Consider the following 20,370-nt stretch of genomic DNA (forward strand, 5'->3'; position numbering starts at 1 on the left):
AACTCTGATATGAGAAGAGAGTGAAAGGAGGAAAATGCAAAGTATGTTTCTAATGTTCACCAGAAAACCCAGCAAAAGATACACGGGAGCAGACGGAACAGGAGTTAGCGACATTAAAACAAAGAACTGGGCAAAGTCACTAAGAAATAGGAGAGTGGGGACAAGAAAAAGGCAGGAGCCATTTTCACACACGACTAGCATCTGGGTGGAGACTGCAGAGAAGAAGGAACGAGCATTGCAAAGGGCCTGTGGGTATTTGCAACTTGGATGTTTCAGGGGATCCAGATTCTGTGACCACGTGACCCAAGATGCGGAGGTAAGTTAACCTCCATCCCACACGTACCTGAGGACAGCTGCTGATGGGAACGCATTGCTTCTTGCGACACTCTGTCTTGCCTTTCACACAAGCACAGATGGTGCAGTTGACTGAGGACCACATCTCTCCATCCTAGTGAAGAGAGCACAGGGTTCTGCTATCAGCTGGAGGCTGATGCGAACTCATCCAACAGGCTGGGATGTCTCTGTCATGGAAGGTATTTCTTATCCTGAGTAAGGGCTGCCATCACGTGACGAAATTACTCTGAGGTATCCATCTACACCTATCCAGCAAGCCACGTGAAATATGGGGCCCAGACAGAAAACTCCAAGAACTATTCACACCATGTCCCTGCCTGTCAGATTCTCGGCCCCCCCAAAAAAAGCTGGGCGGCACTATGGGACACATTTTCTACCCCAGAAAGGGCTGTCTGAAGAATTTCTTTGGCTCACTGGATTTATAATCTATAGCTGCCAAATGCTCAGCCACAAGAAGCCCCATAGCTCTGGAGAACATGCAGGGGTGTGCATCCTTGCTGGTGGGAAAAGAGACCACAGGCAACAGAGTTGGGCCTGCGAACAAAATAATTCCTCCCTGTGGATCTAAGCAGCAAATTGTGTTAAAAACCGGGAACCTGGCTCAGCTCTTTGGTGACGCCTCCTCCTCTTCCTCTTCCTTCTCACTTGTTGAAGCTGTTTTAAGGCCTACCTACTCTCCCGTGCCTTTTGTTTCTCAGGAGAGGAAGACTTAATTGAATCTGTCTACAAAGGCATCTGACCATTGCAGATTCTCTGAGGGCACATGTCTAGGACTCAGTGTTTGAAGGATGACCCTCTGCAAATTGTCTCAGGCCTCATTCATGTGAGGAAGCCTTTTAATAAGGAACCTGGGAGGCACGTCGCACACACCACCATCATGAGGGTGAGTCTATTGCATCTGAGTGTTCAGGAGGGGATGACATTATATAAAGAGGACACAGGTGGCTCTGAGAGCCTGGTATAAGTACAACACACATGCAGTCCCCTTCCCTTGGGGATGACACTTCATGGCTTCCTACCGATTCCTTAAGAACCGAGAAAGACTCTCCCTCCGACTCAATAGTGTAATAGGAAGCCTGGCTACATGCAGCCTGTCTGAGGAGCTTCCATAGCTGACTTGCTTCTGAGGGTCTCCGTTCTCGGGGGTATCATGAGATGACACCTTCGGGTATAGAGAGACTCCCTCCACATCCGGGGAAAACAGACTAGATGGGAAGCACTTCAGACAAAACCCACAATCTTCATCCTGACATTTAAATGGTCGCTGCACAGCCTCCCTCTCGGCTCATCAGAAAACAATGTAAAACACACCTGAGATGGGTAGCAGGTGGCCAGCAGACAACTCTGCTGGCTCAGCTGGGGCAGGGCCCTCTCGCCTTTGCTCTGTCCGGGCCACGTACACCATAAACATCCTCACCTGAACATGTCCCGAATGAGAAAATCTCTGGTTGAAAAAAGCAGCTTGGGGAAAAGTTCTCACACTATCAAGCTGTAGAACCATCAGGATCTTGACGAGGAGCCCCGAGCTTCTCTGACTGAATGAGACGCTGCCTGGCAATTGGGCACCTATATCTGTCCAGTCCGGGGGGGCTGCTTCAGCCCAATCCCAATCACTGGCCAGCCACATTCGGGACAGGCAACGATGTTTTACAAGTTTAAAATATTTTAAAAAGAAAAAATAAATTACTTTGCAAAACAAAACAAAACTTCTCAAAGAAACACATTTTCAAACCATTGCCTCTTGGTCCCCGTGCGTACTTGATTCTATATGTACATGCATATAGAATATTGTAATATAAACAAGTACATTTATACACACATGTATTTGTATACACAAAACATGGAAGATTCCACTCTGCATTTTGTCTGGAGCTTCCTACAATGTCGTATAGCACAATAGTGCCCAAGAGCTTGGCTCCTGACATACCCGGAAGATCTTACTGCCAAACTTGCACACTTTGATGTCTTCTGGGGGCACTCGTAGGAGGCATTCCTCAGAACAGGTCCCCTCGCCTTTCCCACAGCCGCCAGGGCGGGAGCACTTCTTCTTACATACTACAGTAGAGTCCTGGCGGTCCAAAGGCAAACAAGAAATGAAAAATGATGTCCACCTCTACCAAATAGCCTTCCTGGCCTTCCTTTAACAACCCACAACTAACGGCTTTAAACCAAATTCCGAAGATACCACATTTGCATTTGTTGCAATAAATCTTTCGTTCACTTTAAACTGTTATTTGTTGATTAAATATCTGGGCTATGAAAAGTGTGACATATGCTCCCCGCCTTCCAAGGGTTTATAATTTAATGCTCTAGAGATTAATGATTCTGCTTCAGCCAGCATGTGGCAAGAAGGCCCAGCTCACGACGGGTCGACCAGTTTTGCTTCTGTGCCTTCCTTCTTTCACGTCTTTCATTAACAGTGCTCTTCTCTGGCTTTATGCCATCCCCTAGCAGTTTAGTACAAAGTCAGGCTATCTTTGATCAAAGAGTAGAGATTAAGAGCTAATGTTCCCCCTAAAGATGAAATTTCTTAGTGTATTCTATGTTCACAAAGGAATGGAATGAGCAATTCCAAAACTGGACCTGGGTTCTAGGGCTCTTCCGGAAACTGTGTAACCCTAACCAGGCCACTTAACCTCTGAGTGTGACAAGTTGATATCTCATTTAAAGGGTATGACTTCATGTCTAAAGAAGCATATTCCATGAACAGAATAGTTAATTGGCCTACTGATTCATTCAACAACTCATTGAAAAAAAGTTCAGAGCAGCTTAAAAAAAAGTAAATTTGTCTAGTTCCCCAGCCAACAAGGTGCAATTTCACCTGGAGCAGATTATCGCTGGAAGGACTGGAAGAGCAAAACATGTAGGAAACTTAGTGGAAGACAGGGATGGAGAAAAGAAGTGTCCCAGGGTAGAAGAGCAGTCCCATCAAAGTGTCAAGTTAGTGTGACAACAATGGCCCAGAATTGAGACCAAACCCCTCTCCAAGAAATAGACCCTGTTAGTAAGCTTTGTGAGTGGACTAATTTCTGAGCATTACACACAAATAAGTTGTGTAAGTCACCTACTGTGTTCCCACTACTGTACTCTTCATACCACCTACTATGTACTCCCACTGACTTATCCATGTAAGATTAATATGACAATGCGACAGTCCTTCCAAAACATGTCACGTGTTATCCTTTATATTTACAGTTCTACCCACATCGTACAGTGGATAGGATTTAGAGTTGAACAAGATCAGGGTAAAATGCCAGTTCATTTATTAGGTGTGCTACCTTGTGCAAATCCATCTCCCTGAGTCTCCGAGTCCTTACCTTCAAAATGGAGATGATAATATTTACTCCTCAGGTTTCTTGTACAGTTTAATGAAGTATTGTACCCAGCACAGAGCCTGGGTCATAGAAATTACTATGTCAACTCATAAATTTTAAAAAAAATCATTTTTCGCATTGCATGTCTTGATTTGTACTCACTAGCTTTCAAATAATGCATACTTCAAGCAGATTTCCCCACTTTCATTAAACACACACACACACACACGAGTACCCATTAGATCATATGCCTGGCACTGGGTTAAGTAATGAGAATACAGAGATGGATGGATGAACTTCTGTCTTCAAGGAGCTCAGAGAGGCAGAGGAGAGAAGCGTGTGAACAAATAAACGGCAATATAACGGGGTAAACAGAACTAGTCAAACTGTAGCGGTAGCAGAGAAGAGTGAGCAATTACCTATCTAGATAGGTCGGCAAAGCCTCACTAGAGGGGGTGACATCTGAGATGAGTTGCTATAGATGAAGAGGATTTTGCTAATCAAATTTAAAGAAGATAAGGACACTACAGGTAGAGAAATCATCCAATTTGAAGGCACAGAGACCTGAAAACACGTTATGTTCGGAGAACAGTGTGCTCAGCTACCATGGCATTGGATGCGGATGCTGGAGAGGGAAGCTCTAAGCAGAGAGAAAATAATGCTGCTTATCCAGAAAGATTGCAGCTTAATTTCCCAAAAATGACTGACTGCGAACAATACTCTGAAAAAATAACCTCTTGAAGGAACAGTATTAATTATACTTCTTTTGAGTACTGGGACATTTCCTAATCACCTCTCAAGGAATCCACGAGACCCAAGGCATGACACGCATAGCTAATTATGATTCATGGGTTGCCAGGTTTTCCTGCAATCAAGAGAATTGGGAATGCAATGGGTTCCATCAAAGGCTCAGTATCCCCAAGAGGAAGCTGTAATCTGTGAAATTCCTAGAAAGGAAGAGAAGTCCTGAGGATGGAGGCCAAGACCAACAGAAGGAGTAAGTGGCTATATGTTTAGCATAGGATAATACAAACCACACAGAGAGGAAGGAGCCTCAGGAAAGTATTCTAGGGCTTAGGAATGACTCAGTGTTCAGTGCCAGGGAACAACCAGGTCAACTCTTACTCAGCCACCTCCCTGAAGTAGTGCATGACACTTAACGAAGCATGCCTCAAGTAATCAGGAACTTCTGGACTCTAATCCCGGCTACTGACTCATAGCTGACATTGAGCAAACCTCCTCTCTTTCCCTCTCTAGCCCTTTAGCTATTACAAACAAAATAACAGCCATCACCACCAACGTGTATTATTCTACACTTGTGTCACACAGATGTTCATTCACTAATGAATGGATGATCCTAAAGTCCTCCATATCAATGACCCTCTTCTTGGTTTCAAAAACAAATCATGATATAAGCACAGTGTAGGAATGTGTGATGTGTGTCCCTTTAAAATTCGGGAGGGGTGGAATTCTTTACCAGTCATTAAACTTCTGGTGGCCTTTTGAGTAAAGTGAGCAATGCCCCAAGTGAACAAAACATAAATAGTCTCTTCCCAAACTACCAGGTTTATCTTGTGATGAGCTGTAAATCCATGCCTTTCTTTTCTCTTGAATGTGATTAAAACCATTTTTATTGCCAGGTGTGTTAGAGAATTCATCGTGGATAATTAGATCCAGAGAACACTGCCATGTGCATTTGTCTGATTTTAGAAAGTGCCGCAGACAGCCACTCAGAGTTGTCACCACCAGAAGATAACTTGTTATTCCTGGGAAGATAACAGTGAGTTGTAATTTGGGTCCTATGTTTGAATTTCTGTGCAGTCTTGAGTGTTATTTCTCTCCTAAAATGGCATCAATAATGCCTCTTTCTGATAAATAATGCATCATGTTTGGCTCTAATGTTAACAGCAACCCCCCAAATGCTATCATTGTTGTCCCACAGCCTCTCAGAACCACCTTACCCTGCAGGTGCATACAGTGCAGTTATCGTACAGAAATGAGGATCCATTGTCATAAACGTCACTGCGAAAGAGGCAGCTTCCAAACGGGAGGTCAAACACCTTCCTCTGACCTAAAGAGAAACAACAGCATAGTGTAAGCAAGATAGCAGCCAAGCACGTCCCACTTTGTCATCAGCAATTACATGACAGGGCAGTTAAACATTCTCAGAAGACAAGGTCACGGTGATGCACAAAAATAGAGTTTGGGTCAGATATTCCCAGTGGATCCTCGGAAGTCATTCATTTAGAGAGGTTTTGTTAAAAAGAGTTTGATTCCACACTGTAAGTTCAATAAATCTTTATTTGTCCACGGCAGTAAACGAAGATGTCTAAGACATAGACCTGTCTTCATGGAGCTCACAGTCTGGTGGGGAAACAAACCCATAAAACATAATTTCAACACAACAATGCGGTAAGTTCTGGAAAGAAGCCAATCTGGGAACCATAGGGAGAGGGACGACAGAGAAGCCTTCTTGGAGGATGTGATGCCTGACCTACATCTTGAAGAATGAGTAAAAATTATCCAGGAAGTGGGTATGGAAGGCAGGAGGAGTCAAGAAATCCCATGAAGGAAAAGAATAAGCAAAAAGAAGAACTGGTTATATAACATCTTAGTTGAAGAAATCACAAGTCCGTTGGCATAAGGGGTGAAGCTAACTCAAAGAGCACATAGAATCCAACTCCACATGCCAAGTGTTTAGCTTTTTATAGGCATCGCATCTCTGTCAAATTAGGTTGTTTGGCCTTTTTCCTGTCATTTATCTACACGTCTTTCATGTATTTTGGAAGTGGACTTAAATCCTTTTGGGCAAAAGGCAGGACATAAATAAATATATAGATATAGTCAAGCTTTCTTCTCCAATCAAAATATATCTTCTAAGGAGGCCTGTCCCCTCTTAGAATGAATAGCCCCTTCCTGTTGTTTTCACAACAATCACAGTACTCAATATTGTTGCACAGATGGACGGATGGATCTACTGATTGATAGCTGTAGATATCAGTAGACATCAGTAGATGTGCAGTGGAACAAAATGACTTTTCAATGAGCTTACCACCCACCCCCACCCCCGAATAAACATGACCAGTGGCTTGAGTTCTCCCCAATAAAATGTAAATTTTACCGAAAAATATCCTAGCACAGAGCCTTGTACTCATTAAATACTCCCAATAAGAGTGTGATAATAAGTACTATTAGTAGTAGTGGTATAATTCAAATATGATCCTGGGCTGTATCTCTCTGAAAGGTGCATTGGGTGCTCTACGTACACAAACCTCTGACCAGGCTCTTCACTGAAAATGAGAAAAGAGAGGAAGTGAATGTTGTAATGTAAAAGCAGAGGTAAGTCATGTGAATGAATACCGGTGAAGGGAAAACTGAACAGCAATTCATGTCCAACCAGGCAAAAGCCTAATTAGTCTAAAATACCAAACATCCAGAACGTGCCCTAGGGTTTCCTTTTTTATTTTCTGTCTTTTGTTGGGTGGGTATGTTTCTTTTTACCCCCAAAGAACACAAAATCTTACCTTAATCCCCAAGTAATCAAGGCCCAAAACAAGATAAAACATTCAAAAAAGTGGTTCAGAGACTCTCTGCACAGCCTGAGTCGAGCCATTTCCACATTGTCCTGCTGGGGTTTAGCCCAACCAAAATAGGTCTCCTTTGGGAGAATTATGATTTTCAAGTTTCCTAAGACTTTCTGTTCCTTTCGTCGTCTGTCTTATGACCACAAATGGACAGCAAAATCTGCATTCAATACAACAGCTATTACTCATTTGATAAACTTCTGAGCTGACTCAGCGTATCCAGGGTACTGGCTTCAGAGCATTAATCATACCTACTTATCTTCAAGGCGAGGCCCCAGACACCACCTCCTCTGTGATGACTTTCGTGTGCAGATGGAACCCTGCTTCCACCATGCCCCACAGCAGGATTTTTGACCACAGTTACTGACTAATTCTATTCCAGGGGCACAAGCATACATTGGCAACCCAAGAGGCACACATATCAGTGGAAATATCTTTAGTCAGGCATGTCTAAACAATTATCCTTTGTTCCTATAATTATTTCATATTTACTTTAAATGTGTGTGTGTGTGTGAGTGTGTGTGTGTGTGTACAAGAAGGCAAACATTGTTAGATGAACAATTGGTAGTAGAATCCCTTAAAGGGGAGAAAACTGCCCGAGTTTAACAAGATACCTTTGCTTGCCAATTTGGTTGTAGAAAGATAGACATCAGGGTAGGGCTGTGATAAGCTGAGGATGAGAAAAATGAATCAACAGGACGTTTGGAATTGAAAAAAGCAAACTATGAAAGAAAGGAGAGAGGATTCAAGAAAAGGGTGTGGACAGTAACTGATAGCAGGCTGGAGCCCAAATAATATAGACAAACAGCAAAGTTTTCCTAAAGGCAAAATGGCTCAGACCTTTAAGAACAAAGGAAGCCTAATATTCCATTTTATGTTGTTCACTGTGCTTCTCTGTAAAGTCATCACCCTCGTGGACTGCAAACCTGCAGTAAAATCTGCTACACAAGCCTTCACTCAATAGCACCATAAGATGTGAAAAGACTGGATGGCAGTATCTCTGAGAGGACAAAATGAAGAAGGAAGAGGGAGAGGAAGTGGAGGAGAAGGAGGAGGTGAAAATGAAGATGCAAAAGAAGGAGAAGGAGAAGAAGTAGGAGGAGGAGGAGGAGAAAAAAAGAAGGAGGGGAAGGAGAAGTAGCAGGAGGATGAGGAGGAGGGGGAAGGAAGGGAATAAAGAAAGAAACAGCAAGAGCAGAAACATGTTGAAGCCAGCGATGACTACGGGGAAACATTAGCCCCCACAAGGATTCCTGGAGATTCTGGTGAGGTCGCTGGATGTTCTATTGTGTTCATATGATGGGTCAAGCTACTTTTATCTAAATTTTAAATAGTCTGACCTCAACTACCTCAAGAGCCTAAGGATCATATGGAAGAAGCTGACATATGGTCTGCAAACCAAAGCCAAAGAACCTCATGCTATAGAGACTCACCATCATGGATTATTTACTTCCCGTTGGCAACATGCATACTGCCCTCCATGTCACCAGGAGAGTTAGGCTGCTATAGGTTAAAGCATGGGCTTAGGAATCACAGAGACTTGTGTTTGGGTATCAACCCATCACTCACTAGCTGTGCCACCTTCTAGAAATCTACTTTCCTCTCAGTACAATAAAACTATTATAATAATCGCACCTGTATCATACATTGGATTATAAAATATGTTTAGTACCTATATGCATACATCACAGCTTCTTAAGATTAAATGAGATGCATATAAAAACATTTCAGCTAGTGCTTAGTACATACCGCGTTTCCCCAAAAATAAGACCTAGCTGGACAATCAGCTCTAATGCATCTTTTGGAGCAAAACTTAAGACCCGGCCTTATTTTACTATAAGAGTGGGTCTTATATTAAGTTTTGCTCCAAAAGACGCATTAGAGCTGATTGTCCGGCTAGGTCTTATTTTCGGGGAAACAGGGTAGTAATGTGTAGTAAGAAATAATTGGTACTCCCTTTTTCAACTATTATTTATTGTTCCCTTCCAAACCTTACTTTTGGCATGTTATCCTCCTGCATGCTTTTGCCTGTGAAAGTAACACTAGTCTATATTCCTCTGTATGTGTACTTCACATGCCTTTGAAATCCATTCCAACCTATCATCACGGGGCCAATTTAAGGTAAAGTCTTCAATACTGTTCTCCCCACAAGAGGGTATCATCACGGGCTGTCTGGGGTCCCAGCTTTACAGACACAAGGGAAGACAAGTGAGAAGAAATCTCTATGGAGGCTTCAGAAGAGACAAACCTGATGCCCCCCTTATGCTCATTTAATTAGAAACGGTTGCCCTGAAACAGGACAAGTTGAGAAAACCGAAGAAAACAACGTGGATAAACAGTCTCTGCAAAAAATGCCAAGAATAAGTTACACTTTTCTTTGACCTGAAAACAGTCACTCACCCAAACATTTGGGGCAGCACTGTCCTGGGGGAATATGGCGAAGGTGCTGAGGACAGGAGAGGATGGGACAGACTTCTCGCACACACTGTGTCCTGCCTCCCTGAAGAAGAGAGAGAGAGAGAGAAAGAAAAGCACATTTAGAAAAGTAAGTGCACGAATATTGGATAATCAAGATATCTGGACCAAACCAGGGCCTTCCCTGGTATTCTGTCCCTGTAGTGACTGCTTAGATCCATGTAATTTCTCCCAAGTATCCTTTTATCTTCCCTGTAAGCTATACAAATTGTACCAGCAAAAAGACTATCCCTCAAGAAAGTATTCCAGCATCACCTCTCTCACCAACCACCACCTTTGTTTACCATTTTGCTTCTCAAGACTAATCAACTGCCTCAGTGGACCTGAGATCTGAGGCTTTCAAGACTAAAACCAGGACGGTCTTGGGCATGCCATGACCAGTTGGCCTGCGTGTCTAACTCCCAAGCAAGCAAAGGAACCCTTTGGGTTTTACGGAGACTTTCCCTCCTCTTCCAAACACCCATCTCTCTGTAGGGTCCACATCAGGCTTCTCTTTCTGCCACAGATTTTAGGTGTGGCTGGGATGGCTCGATGAGGTTGGCTTTAGAGGAAGCAGCCGATCTGCTGAAAATGGATGCTCTGAAAGTCAATGTTCAGAAGAACAACTTCTCCAAGTTGACTAGCTAACTTAATCTGTTTGCACTCACTAAAGAGAAGGTATATGATGCCTGATAGCGGAAGCACTGGCAGAGCCCCAGTGTGCCATGGAAAAAAGTTCTAGAACCTTCAAATACTTTCCCTTGAGAAAGGTTCGTGCTCAACCCTTTCTGTCCTCCAGTGCCCACGACTTCTGACGCCCATTCTTTCCTTCTTTATCTCAGCGTTGTCCCTTTCTCTGCCCATCACCCTCTCCCCTCTCTAGAATGCAAAGGTACAGTATGCCATCTACCCCTCCTCTATCCCTCAGCAGAGGCGGCTGTTTTTCTAGCCTCAGCAACTTGTGATTGAATCTTTAGAAAGCTGGAGCAGAGAAAAAACAAAAACAAAAACGGCTTTCCAGTCAATTTACATCCAACAACTTTGCAAGGCTCACGTGAAAATTATCTTGTGCAAAGTGAATTGCTATCAAATTTGTGAATAATTAAGTTTTTTATGTCTTTTTTTCAGAAAATAAGTTAATTTGGTAAGTAAGTGACTAGGCAAATGGAATTTCAATGGATTGACTTCTCTAGGATTTGAACTAGAAACCAAATTAAGAAACCCCCAGGTATCCGTTGGCTGATAATTCATATCTCAAGAAGCCTCAGGAAATCAGGAACTCGCTTCAAAGACCCCTGGTCCTCACATGGGAAAGACGCCCTCCTGGCATTTCCTCACACCTTCCCTACCGCTTTCTGCACGAAAACCAGACATTAGCCGTCTGGATCACATTCATCCCCATCCTACGTACTGCTGTCTCCTGTTATTTCTGCTTCCCCCGCTTGTTCTTGCCATTCTTATTATTATGGTTTATTTTTTGGTAGGGATGGATGAAAGGGGTAGGGCACATTATGTCTTTTTAAATATTTATGATTTTTAAACCACTTTAATGTTGGATTCTTCCCCAGACCAATAGAGAACATGTGAAAATACCACAAAAAGCTCTTCTGTTGTTTTTACATTATTTTCAGATCAGCAAGAATCACTAAGGAGCTCCTAAGAATCTCTAGTTGTTCTCTGTGAGTTTCCTCATTCAACTCAACATAATCCTAAATCCAGCCTTTCACCAGAGTGAAGAGACGCATAACCTGAGTTTAGGTCGGACTCAGGTCCGCCCCAGCTTGTGCATCAATCGCAAAAGTCAAACCTACAGGGAGGACAGATGCTGTCCTGTGCTTTTAATTTCAAAGAAGTTTATCTGCAAACAACTTCCTAAAATCCAGAATTAGACCAGACGGGGTTGCCTGTGTGTTGACTTCTCTTAGGTGAACAGACCACATACTCCTTTTGTTGATATTCTCTGTTCTTGTTGGATCAGCATCTATTTTTCAGGCATATTTTAAAATTAAATTTTTTTAAAAAAAATTGCATAATTGCATAGGAGTTAACTTGTCCAACACTTTGGAAAGCTGGCAAAAGATTATGTGTACTCCAGTAATTTTTCTTACAATAAGGTCAAAGAGCAAATTTTGCATACATAATACAACTGCAGTTTGTGTTTCCCCAGAGTCCATTAAAGTAACTTGAACTCCAATGGGGGTTTGCTGGTTTGGTCAAGTTTTATTTTGTTTGGGTTGCAGTATTGTGTCACAGCTCTAGTCCCCAGGCTGCATTCCAACGAATGCCTCCAAAAGAAAGCCCCTGGCCTTTCAGCTCACAACCTGCTTCTATGATTTCAACTCAGCAGGGATTCTGGTTAAACCATAAGCTGAGGCTATGCTGTAAACTAACAAAGTTAAAATAGCAGAAGTAAACATTTCTCTTTCTAAAAATGTACTCTTCCTACTGCAACTGCACTAACTCAGGCACTATCAAATTATCACAATCGCTTCCTCCTTGGCTTCCCTGACTCAACTCTCTCACTAATTCGTCCTGAAAGAGTCCATATATCCAGGACTCCTTTCCTGCATCCATCCATCATTTCATTATTTGATCAAATATTTGTTGAAGGCCTATCATATGCTGGGGACACAGCAGTGAATATAACATACAAAAATCACTCTCTTTATGGAGCTTATGTGACCACTGAACGCACTCCCAGGCTAAGGTGGAGGGTGACTTACCACTGCATTCAGGATAAAGTTCAAACCACTCCGCCTAAAAGTCCATGTGGAGGCAATTGTGCTCACTCACATCTGTTTCTTTTTTCTCCTAACCCAGAGCACTTCATTTCTCAGACTCTCTTGCAGTTAGGTGTCACCATGTGACTCAGTTCTGACCAATGGAAGGTGGATGGAAATAATATAACACAGTGCTAGGCCTGACCCATAAAAATATCTCACGCACAATGCTCTACTCTCTCACTTTCTCTCTCAACTGGATGCATACACAGCTGAATGGAGGGGACACCAAAAACTTTGCAAAAGATGGAAAGAGCCTGCTTCCCTGAGTCACCGTATAGAGATCTACCCACCAAGCACCTACAATGAACCATCAAATGAGCAAGAAAAAATTATGTTGCATTAAAACACACAGACACACTAGTTCTTTATTACCAGTTAGTCTACTTTGTCAAGATACCCATAATCTTCTTCCCAACCTTCTTTCCTCCCAACTCCCACATAGAAGGGTCCCGTGCATCTATTTCTTTGTTGCTCTGAAGCACATCTTATGACTTGAATATTTTTTATACACACCTCTTTCTCTCTCACCCCCCATCATTGACCCCTATGGAAATCCTGCTTCATTTAAGGTCCATCTCAAGCCTCTTCCTGTCTGTGAAGGTTTCTAGACCTGTTCACTTCCCAGTAACCTCCTCCATCTTCCCATATCTCGTCTTTTCTCATCTGTTCTCCTGTATTTCTAACACATACATAAATTTTAACCCCACAAGACGGCACTGGTTTTGTCTTCAAGGTACACAATTGCCAGGGCAGGAAACAGTCCTTTGAGCCTAACGTCCTTCAGGAGAGTGATGGGTTCAAGGAAACATCTCCGTAAAAATTCGTTGAGTGAAAGGAAGAGCCACCACACAGGATGAGGTCTGGAAGCCAGCTGAATTCCGCAGATGTCTTTAGCTGTGGAATGCTGATGAGATGGCGTAGTTCAGGACTGTCTACGTCTGCTTACCTTTGTATCTCCTTGGCTTTTGCACATTTTAGGTAATAATTAAGTGTTTGTTGGTGCTGATACTTCAAAAAGCAACATTCAACCTCAACTTATAAGGATACCTAGGATCCCATGTATTTTGTTAAATGTTTGAAAATTTCTAAATGGTTAAAATATATAGGGACTAATGACTACAGTTGACCCTTGAACCACATAGAAGTTAGGGGTACCAACTTTCCACAAAGTCGAAAATCTTCATGTAACTATTATGTTCTCATTTGGTCAACAAAGAAAGGAATGCTACTGTAACCGGTGAGTTAGGATTTTCACCAGCTGTGTTTTATTGGAAAGGCAAGTTTGTTCTTTAAAGGTGGTCATTTGTTCTAATTGCATATCTGAGTGCTTCTCCAAAAGTAGTTGTTTTTAAAAGAAAGACTTGAAACTTGTCCTAGGCCTCTTTTTTGCCCCCTTATTTTTTGTTTTAGCTGATTCTGTCAAGAACACAATGCTTTGTGTCAAAGTTTACCCTAGAATAGCAGTTTTGTTGCACAATAAAAATCTCTCTTCCTGAAAACAGTGATGAGTGCAAGATGATAAAACCACAGCCATGTGCCTGTAGGGTGCTTCTCCCACCCCTGAGGACTGCTGAGAAATGGGGGCTGGAAACCATCCTGTAGCATGTGTCATGGCACTCATCCCTTGACCAGAATGCAGAGCCTGGCTATCTAACTGGAGGCAGGAAGCAGAGCGGTGTATTTCTAACCAGTTACAACCAATCAGCTATATTCAAGCACATTCTGGAGTGACAGTATTTCCCCAATGTTCTGTTCTTTTAATAGAATAGAGTTCTCCATTGGTTTTAGATGAACATGGAAACAAGGCGGGGGACTGAAGGGGCTAGTGTAGGGGAGAAATACATCCTGAGTGCAAGACTATATGTGTGACCCAGAATTCTTACTTCAAAACAGACGGTGGTGGAAAGCTGATTTGTCAGCAGAGCACCCACTGAATTATAAATTGGGTCACAAAAAGAAATAGATGTCCTTATCCATGCCTCTCTCTGATGTGTATATTTATTTTGGTAAAGTTTTGGAGCATTACAGTTACTTCCAGGGGTAAAGGTCTTGATACTTGGCTTCCTCTGTTCTTGGCCAGAGCAGAGAAGGAAATCAAAGCAGAGAAGGGGAACAAGTGAGTTGTGGGGTTGAGGGTGCAGAAGCAGAGGGAACAAGGAGAGAGAGTACACCCCAAATTATAGTGGTTAATGAGCCCACTTAGAATGAGAGAGAGAGAGAGAGAGAGAGAGAGAGAGAGAGAGAGAGAGAGAGAGAGAGAGAGACACTACATTGCATATATATACTCGTATGTATACACCATCATGGTATAAAAATTTGTGTGTGTGTGTTTATGAGACTCACCCACTAGACCAGGGTTTTATTAACTTCGGCACTATTTTAATTTTGGGTCAGGTAAGTCTCTGTATCAGTGGGTTTCTTGCGCTTTGCAGGATGTTTAGCAGCATCCCTGGCCTCCGTCCACTAGATGCCAGTGTCAGCCTTCACCCCCAGGTTGTAACAAACAGAAAAGTCTCCAGACATTGCCAAATGTTTCCGGGGGACAAAAATCACGCCCAATTGAGAACCACTGCACTAGACCAAAGTTTTCTCAAGCCATAGTCCAGGAATCTGCATTTTTAATAACTTTCTCAGATGATTTGGAGGCTGCTATCCCAAGCACTGGATGTTGCAAAATGTCTCACTAACATAAGCTTTCAGCAAGCAGGGATTAGTGCTTGTTTATCTTGTTAGTTCCTCTAGCAGTTAGCACACACATCATAGCTTTTAACATGTACTCAGGATATGTGTTCTGAATGATGGAGGATGTTTTCAGGTGGAGGAGTTCTCTCTGAGAGAAGAGCCAGGCCCCATTTGCCCTCTCTGGTGGCTAAAGGCCACTTTTATTCCAGCCTGTGAAGGGAGAGGTAGGAGGAGCAGGGGTGGGGATGGAGTTGTGATCGAGCTCGATGGGGTTGAACTGTACTTCACCAAGGCGTCTGTGCTGAGACCAGTGTAGGCTTTTTCATCACAATCTGTGAGGGTCCGGGGAAATTTCTAACCCAAGAATCTGAACAGTATGCTATACCTGGGTTTTTGTTTCCAAGTGATAAAAATAAAACTCAACTTTGGTTTTACACAGAGTCAAGGACATGTCATTAAAGCTTGACCAAGATACTTATTTTGTCCCATAAAAATGTTAAGTAAACAATACCTGTGAGAAGTACCTACTGGGTTGACAAAAACAAAAACCCTTTTGTCCTTCTCTACCTAATCAGAGAATCACGACCTGATGCTCTGTCCTGCGAATCAAGCCTTATTTTTCCCATCAATTAATGTTTCCAAGTCCAATTGTATTGTTGTTCATAATATTGTTTTGGTTTCCTATTCCTGCTGCAACAAATTACCACATAGATTTAGTGGCTCTAAACCACACACATTTATTATCTTACAGTTGGGGAGGTCAGAAGTCTGAAATCAATCACTGGGCTCAAATCAAAATGTCAGCAGGGCTGCATTCCTTCAGGAGGCCCTAGGGGAGAATCCATTTCCTTGTCTTTTCCAGCTTCTAGAGGCTGCCTGCATTCTTTGGCTCATGGCCTCCTTTCTCTATCATCAAACCCATCAGCCATCTTTAAGTCTCTCTCCGCTCTGGCTCTGGAACTCAGCTTCTGTCATCAGATTTGCAGTGACTGTGACCCTCCTGCCTCCCTTTTATAAGGACTCTTGTAAAAGTCCAAATAATCCAGGATAATCTCCCCATCTCAAAGTCCTTAACTTAATCCCATCTGCAAAGTCTCTTTTACCATATAAAGTAACAGTCACAAGTTTGGGGGATTGGGACAGGGACATCTCAGGGGTCAAGGGGTACACTATTCTGCCTACCACAATTATTATTCCAGTAATGCCATTTCATTTCACTGTGCAGTCTCCGGTGTAATATTTCAGGCCTCAAATCACTATAATGCACCATGATGACCGGTTCCATCAGCCTTTCCCTCAATGAAAAAGCTCGTTTTCCCTGTTTTTCAAAAAGAGAAAGATAGTCGAGAATCTCAATTTCAATCCTGGTTGTAAGGTGGCTGAACTGAACAAGTTATTTGTTCTTCTTCCTATGCTCATCTCCAGTTATGCCATTCTACCTTTTAGGAGGTGACATTCAAACCAGACCATCTGAGTTTCTATCTTATTCACTCTCTCCTTATTGTAATAGGCAAAACTGTAGGCGTTGATGGACAGCTTCAGGAGTAACGTTTTGGGTGTAAATGAGACACTGTTTGCCAACAGGCCTCTCCAGGGCACTGGGCCAGCCCTGCTGACGAGCAGTAACCCCCAAGCTAAAGCTCCCACCAAACAGTATGATTGGCCAGTCACCCTCTGGCCCATGCCGAGTCCTGTAGGGACTTCAGTGTTCTCTGATGGCCAGACAGATGAGTCCCAAAGAGTTTGGCTGTGTTCATCATCATCAAAGATACTTGCAGAAGACTGTAGAAAAATGCCTGTTCTGGACTCAGTAAACGGTTTGTTTGCAAGGCATCACGCTGAGACTTTGCCCTCTGACAGCGCAGGTTGCCACTAGTTTTCAGTAGCTACATAAGTAAGCAGGCCCAGCCTGGCTATGTAGAGACTTCAAGAGCACGCAGAGGCAGGGCCAAAACAAAGGTCACAATTTTTGTGAAATAAATATTAGATTCATAGATAAATCAGTGATATACAAATGTTTACTACTGTTTCATTAGTACCATTTTAAAAGAGGGGTTCAGCATTATATTTGCTTAAGCCTCATATTTAAAGGTAAAATCCATCTGTCTTCTTGGAGTCCTTGCTCTTTGTTCTTTCTTGCAACTTAGCTGAATGGAAGGTGTTTGTGTTTGTTTGTTTGTTTGTTAATTTTTTTGCTTTGAAAAAGAAAGTGTAGAAATTCTTCTTCCCCAAACACAGCTTTCCATACAGGCAGATACAGAAATCACTGATAAGATTGGGATACTGTTTAAGGCAAATTCCAACTGGTTCTGGGTTTCCACAAATACTTTACTCCTTTCTTCCTCAACTTTAGAAGCAGGAACATACGACCATCCTATGGGACCAAGCTCAGATGAGATCTCTGGACAAATGCCCTGGGAATGAAGAGATAAGGAAAACCCTGGGAATGAGAACAGATTTGCCAGCCCTGGTTGGTTTGGTGTCTGAGGGACAGCTGGAACACCAGTGCTCTGCCCTGACGAACAGGACATCTCTTCCCAGGGCTCAGCGAGCCGAGAGGTAGGGCTTGCTGAGAATCAGGCTCCACCATGCCAGTGAGCATGGGTGTTCCCGCTCTGAAACAATCGATAAACAAACAAATACATTCACAAGAGAACACCCTCCTAATATTTCAGATTCCCAGAGACCACCCGGTAGGATGTTTCTCAACTGCCATCCGAAAGAAAGAGCTAAAGAACGAAAACGAGCCCTTTTCCTTCTCTTGCCATTTTTATCAAAGTTCAACCTTTCATCATCATGTAAGAAGTCAAAGCTGTTACAAACCTACTGCTGACACATCAAACGCTTTATCTACAGTCTGGCCCATAGCCAGGGGGATGAAAGGCACAATCATTCAGAACTCACACCTTCTGTGAGTTATGAGCCATTCCTGAAAGGAAGGAAATAACACCATTGTGCAGGAGAAAGGGCATTTTTCACGTTCCCCAGGCTGTCTACACCACAGCAAAGCTGGATATGCCCTAAGGAGGAAGCCACATGAACGCCTCTGATGGGGGCAAGAGACTCTGGAAATACTGAGCCGCAAACACAGAAACACAAGCATCTCTGATGAACTATTTCTCTAAAACCTTTCTGTTGACCATTATGTTTTGGCTACCAAAACCAGTCTAGGTATACCGCACACTTTATATACCGCTTTATTTTGTTTCCATAATGTTCCATTTGGATTTATCATTTGCCCTAAAGTAGGCTGAGAGTTCACTGAGGGCAGAAGCCATGTTTATATAGCTTCTGTCTTCCACACGTGTCTCTGCCTTCCTAGCTCCACAGCCAAACTGTGGTAACATCAGAAGTGTTTAGTTTTCAGTGAAACACCTACTTGTTGGGTTGTCGATTAAATCTGAAAATAACTCAAAAATGTTTGTCCTCCACTGAGTTTTCCTGAAGTACAAAAATATCTGTTGTCTTCAAATGAATTAGTCTTAATTAAGATATGTCTGGATCCCCTCCCTGTATTGACAAAATTATACTTTGAAGTTTTTGAGATATTTCCTAAAATAGTATGCCTGAACACACTCTTGAAAAATAAGATTACGTTTAAAGTTTATTTTAATTTCTGAATAGCAGTTGACTGGTCATAGCATTTTGGCTTTTGTTTGCCTATTCAGCAGCTATGTGAGCTTCTATATGTTAGACACTATGGTCTTTAAATAAAAATTTTCCACATCTCCATTCAGTACACGTTACTATGTGCAGTTCTCTATTTTGTGTCAGATGCCAATTTCCTAAAATTCTAAAAAAAAATCTAAAATATTGTAAGTAAAGCATCACAGAGTCCTGTAAACACTCTGGCCTCCATCAAGGGACAGTGTCCAGGTTGACTAGAAGTTTCTGGCACTATTCATTCAAACTGGTGATACCCCTGGGTATTGGTCTTGTCAACCAATTCTCAGTTTATGTTCTGAGATAATCAGGCTGCAATGCAACCTTGGCAAGCTCTTGGGATGATTGTAATCTAGGCCAAATATGATCAAAGAAAAGAAGTGTACAGGCTGTTGGAAACAGCTGTGGTGGGGGGTCCCAGTTTGAGCCAAAGCTAGCATTCTGACATGTCTGGGCAAGTCCAGTTCACCCATTTGGCTTCTCATGAGAAAAACAAAAAAGAAAAAATCCTTCCTGGGGTAAGAAGAGATGCAGCACAACAGAATCACCAGTTACTACTTACAGAAGGAAGGCATTGTCTGAATATAACTTGGCATCTGTTACTCAAATCATCTCAAGTCCAGTGCCATGGATGCCCGTGTTGGTCCAAGTGGAGGAAGATGCTGAAAGCAAAGCCTAAAAGGACTATGTTATGAAAACCTCTGTGAAATATTCAAGTACGGGCCCCACTCATTTGGGATTCCTATAATGGAGTAAAACATACAAAAAGGAAGGTAATATGGGTGCTCTCCACTTCCACTCCACACTGCTTTGTCATGGGAAGCCTCCAGGATATGAGTGCAATGCACAAAGAGGGTGGAAGTAGTAGTCATGCCAGGCCGAGAACCAAAGTGCCTGGAAAAAATGGGGGCAGTGCCAAACAGAGGAAACATAGCAGACTGACACGGCAGAAGAGGGAATCTTATCCAGCCCAGGAAAGTGATATTTGCTCTGTCACAAACTCTGACTTGTAAGAAGACTAGCCACCAGTGTCCAGCATTGGGCAGCATAAAATAGCAACTACAGACAAGGCATAGGTGTATTCTCTGACAAATGCATTCATATATTGGCCAGACAGAAAGAGAAAGTGGTTGGTTTCTTGTAGAAACAATGAGTTATATTAAATTGAGCTTCTCCCAGAATAATATTAGGTGAGGTTCAGAAGCTTTGTCTTGTAATCATGGCCAGAACATGTTGCGAAAAGGCCAAAAGGGAGTAGGTACCTCAGTGAGGTAGCAGCTGAGTAGAAAGCTTGCCTGGACATGTACAAGGCCTGAGAGAACAACAGCTCCAAAATGGTGACAACATGTTTAGCAACCCCACAGATTTTTTTCAAAAAATGTGGAGAACCATAGGATTGAACAGGTTAACTTTATTAAAAGGAATGGACAAAAAGTTCTAGCTGAGCAACACAATCAGTACCTATTTCAGACAATTATACAGAAAGGGCAGCAGTTCAGGACTGGTTTCCTTTTTTAGGCCATAGCTAGGACAGAA

General features: G+C 42.6%; 1 protein-coding gene across 2 annotated transcripts in view; it reads right to left on the minus strand.

The window, feature by feature from the left end:
• BMPER (BMP binding endothelial regulator) overlaps positions 1–20,370 on the minus strand; it is a 220,702-nt gene that overhangs the window by 91,138 nt on the left and 109,194 nt on the right. For both annotated transcript variants that reach the window (XM_033087954.1, XM_033087955.1), the window contains exons 7-10: positions 9,653–9,752; positions 5,630–5,739; positions 2,282–2,422; positions 344–448 (exon numbers count right to left, since the gene is read on the minus strand). In XM_033087954.1, coding sequence (XP_032943845.1) covers positions 344–448; positions 2,282–2,422; positions 5,630–5,739; positions 9,653–9,752 — 456 coding nt within the window. The remainder of the gene's footprint in view (positions 1–343; positions 449–2,281; positions 2,423–5,629; positions 5,740–9,652; positions 9,753–20,370) is intronic.

Source organism: Rhinolophus ferrumequinum, chromosome 20 (assembly GCF_004115265.2).
Source record: "Rhinolophus ferrumequinum isolate MPI-CBG mRhiFer1 chromosome 20, mRhiFer1_v1.p, whole genome shotgun sequence".
NCBI lineage: Eukaryota > Metazoa > Chordata > Mammalia > Chiroptera > Rhinolophidae > Rhinolophus > Rhinolophus ferrumequinum.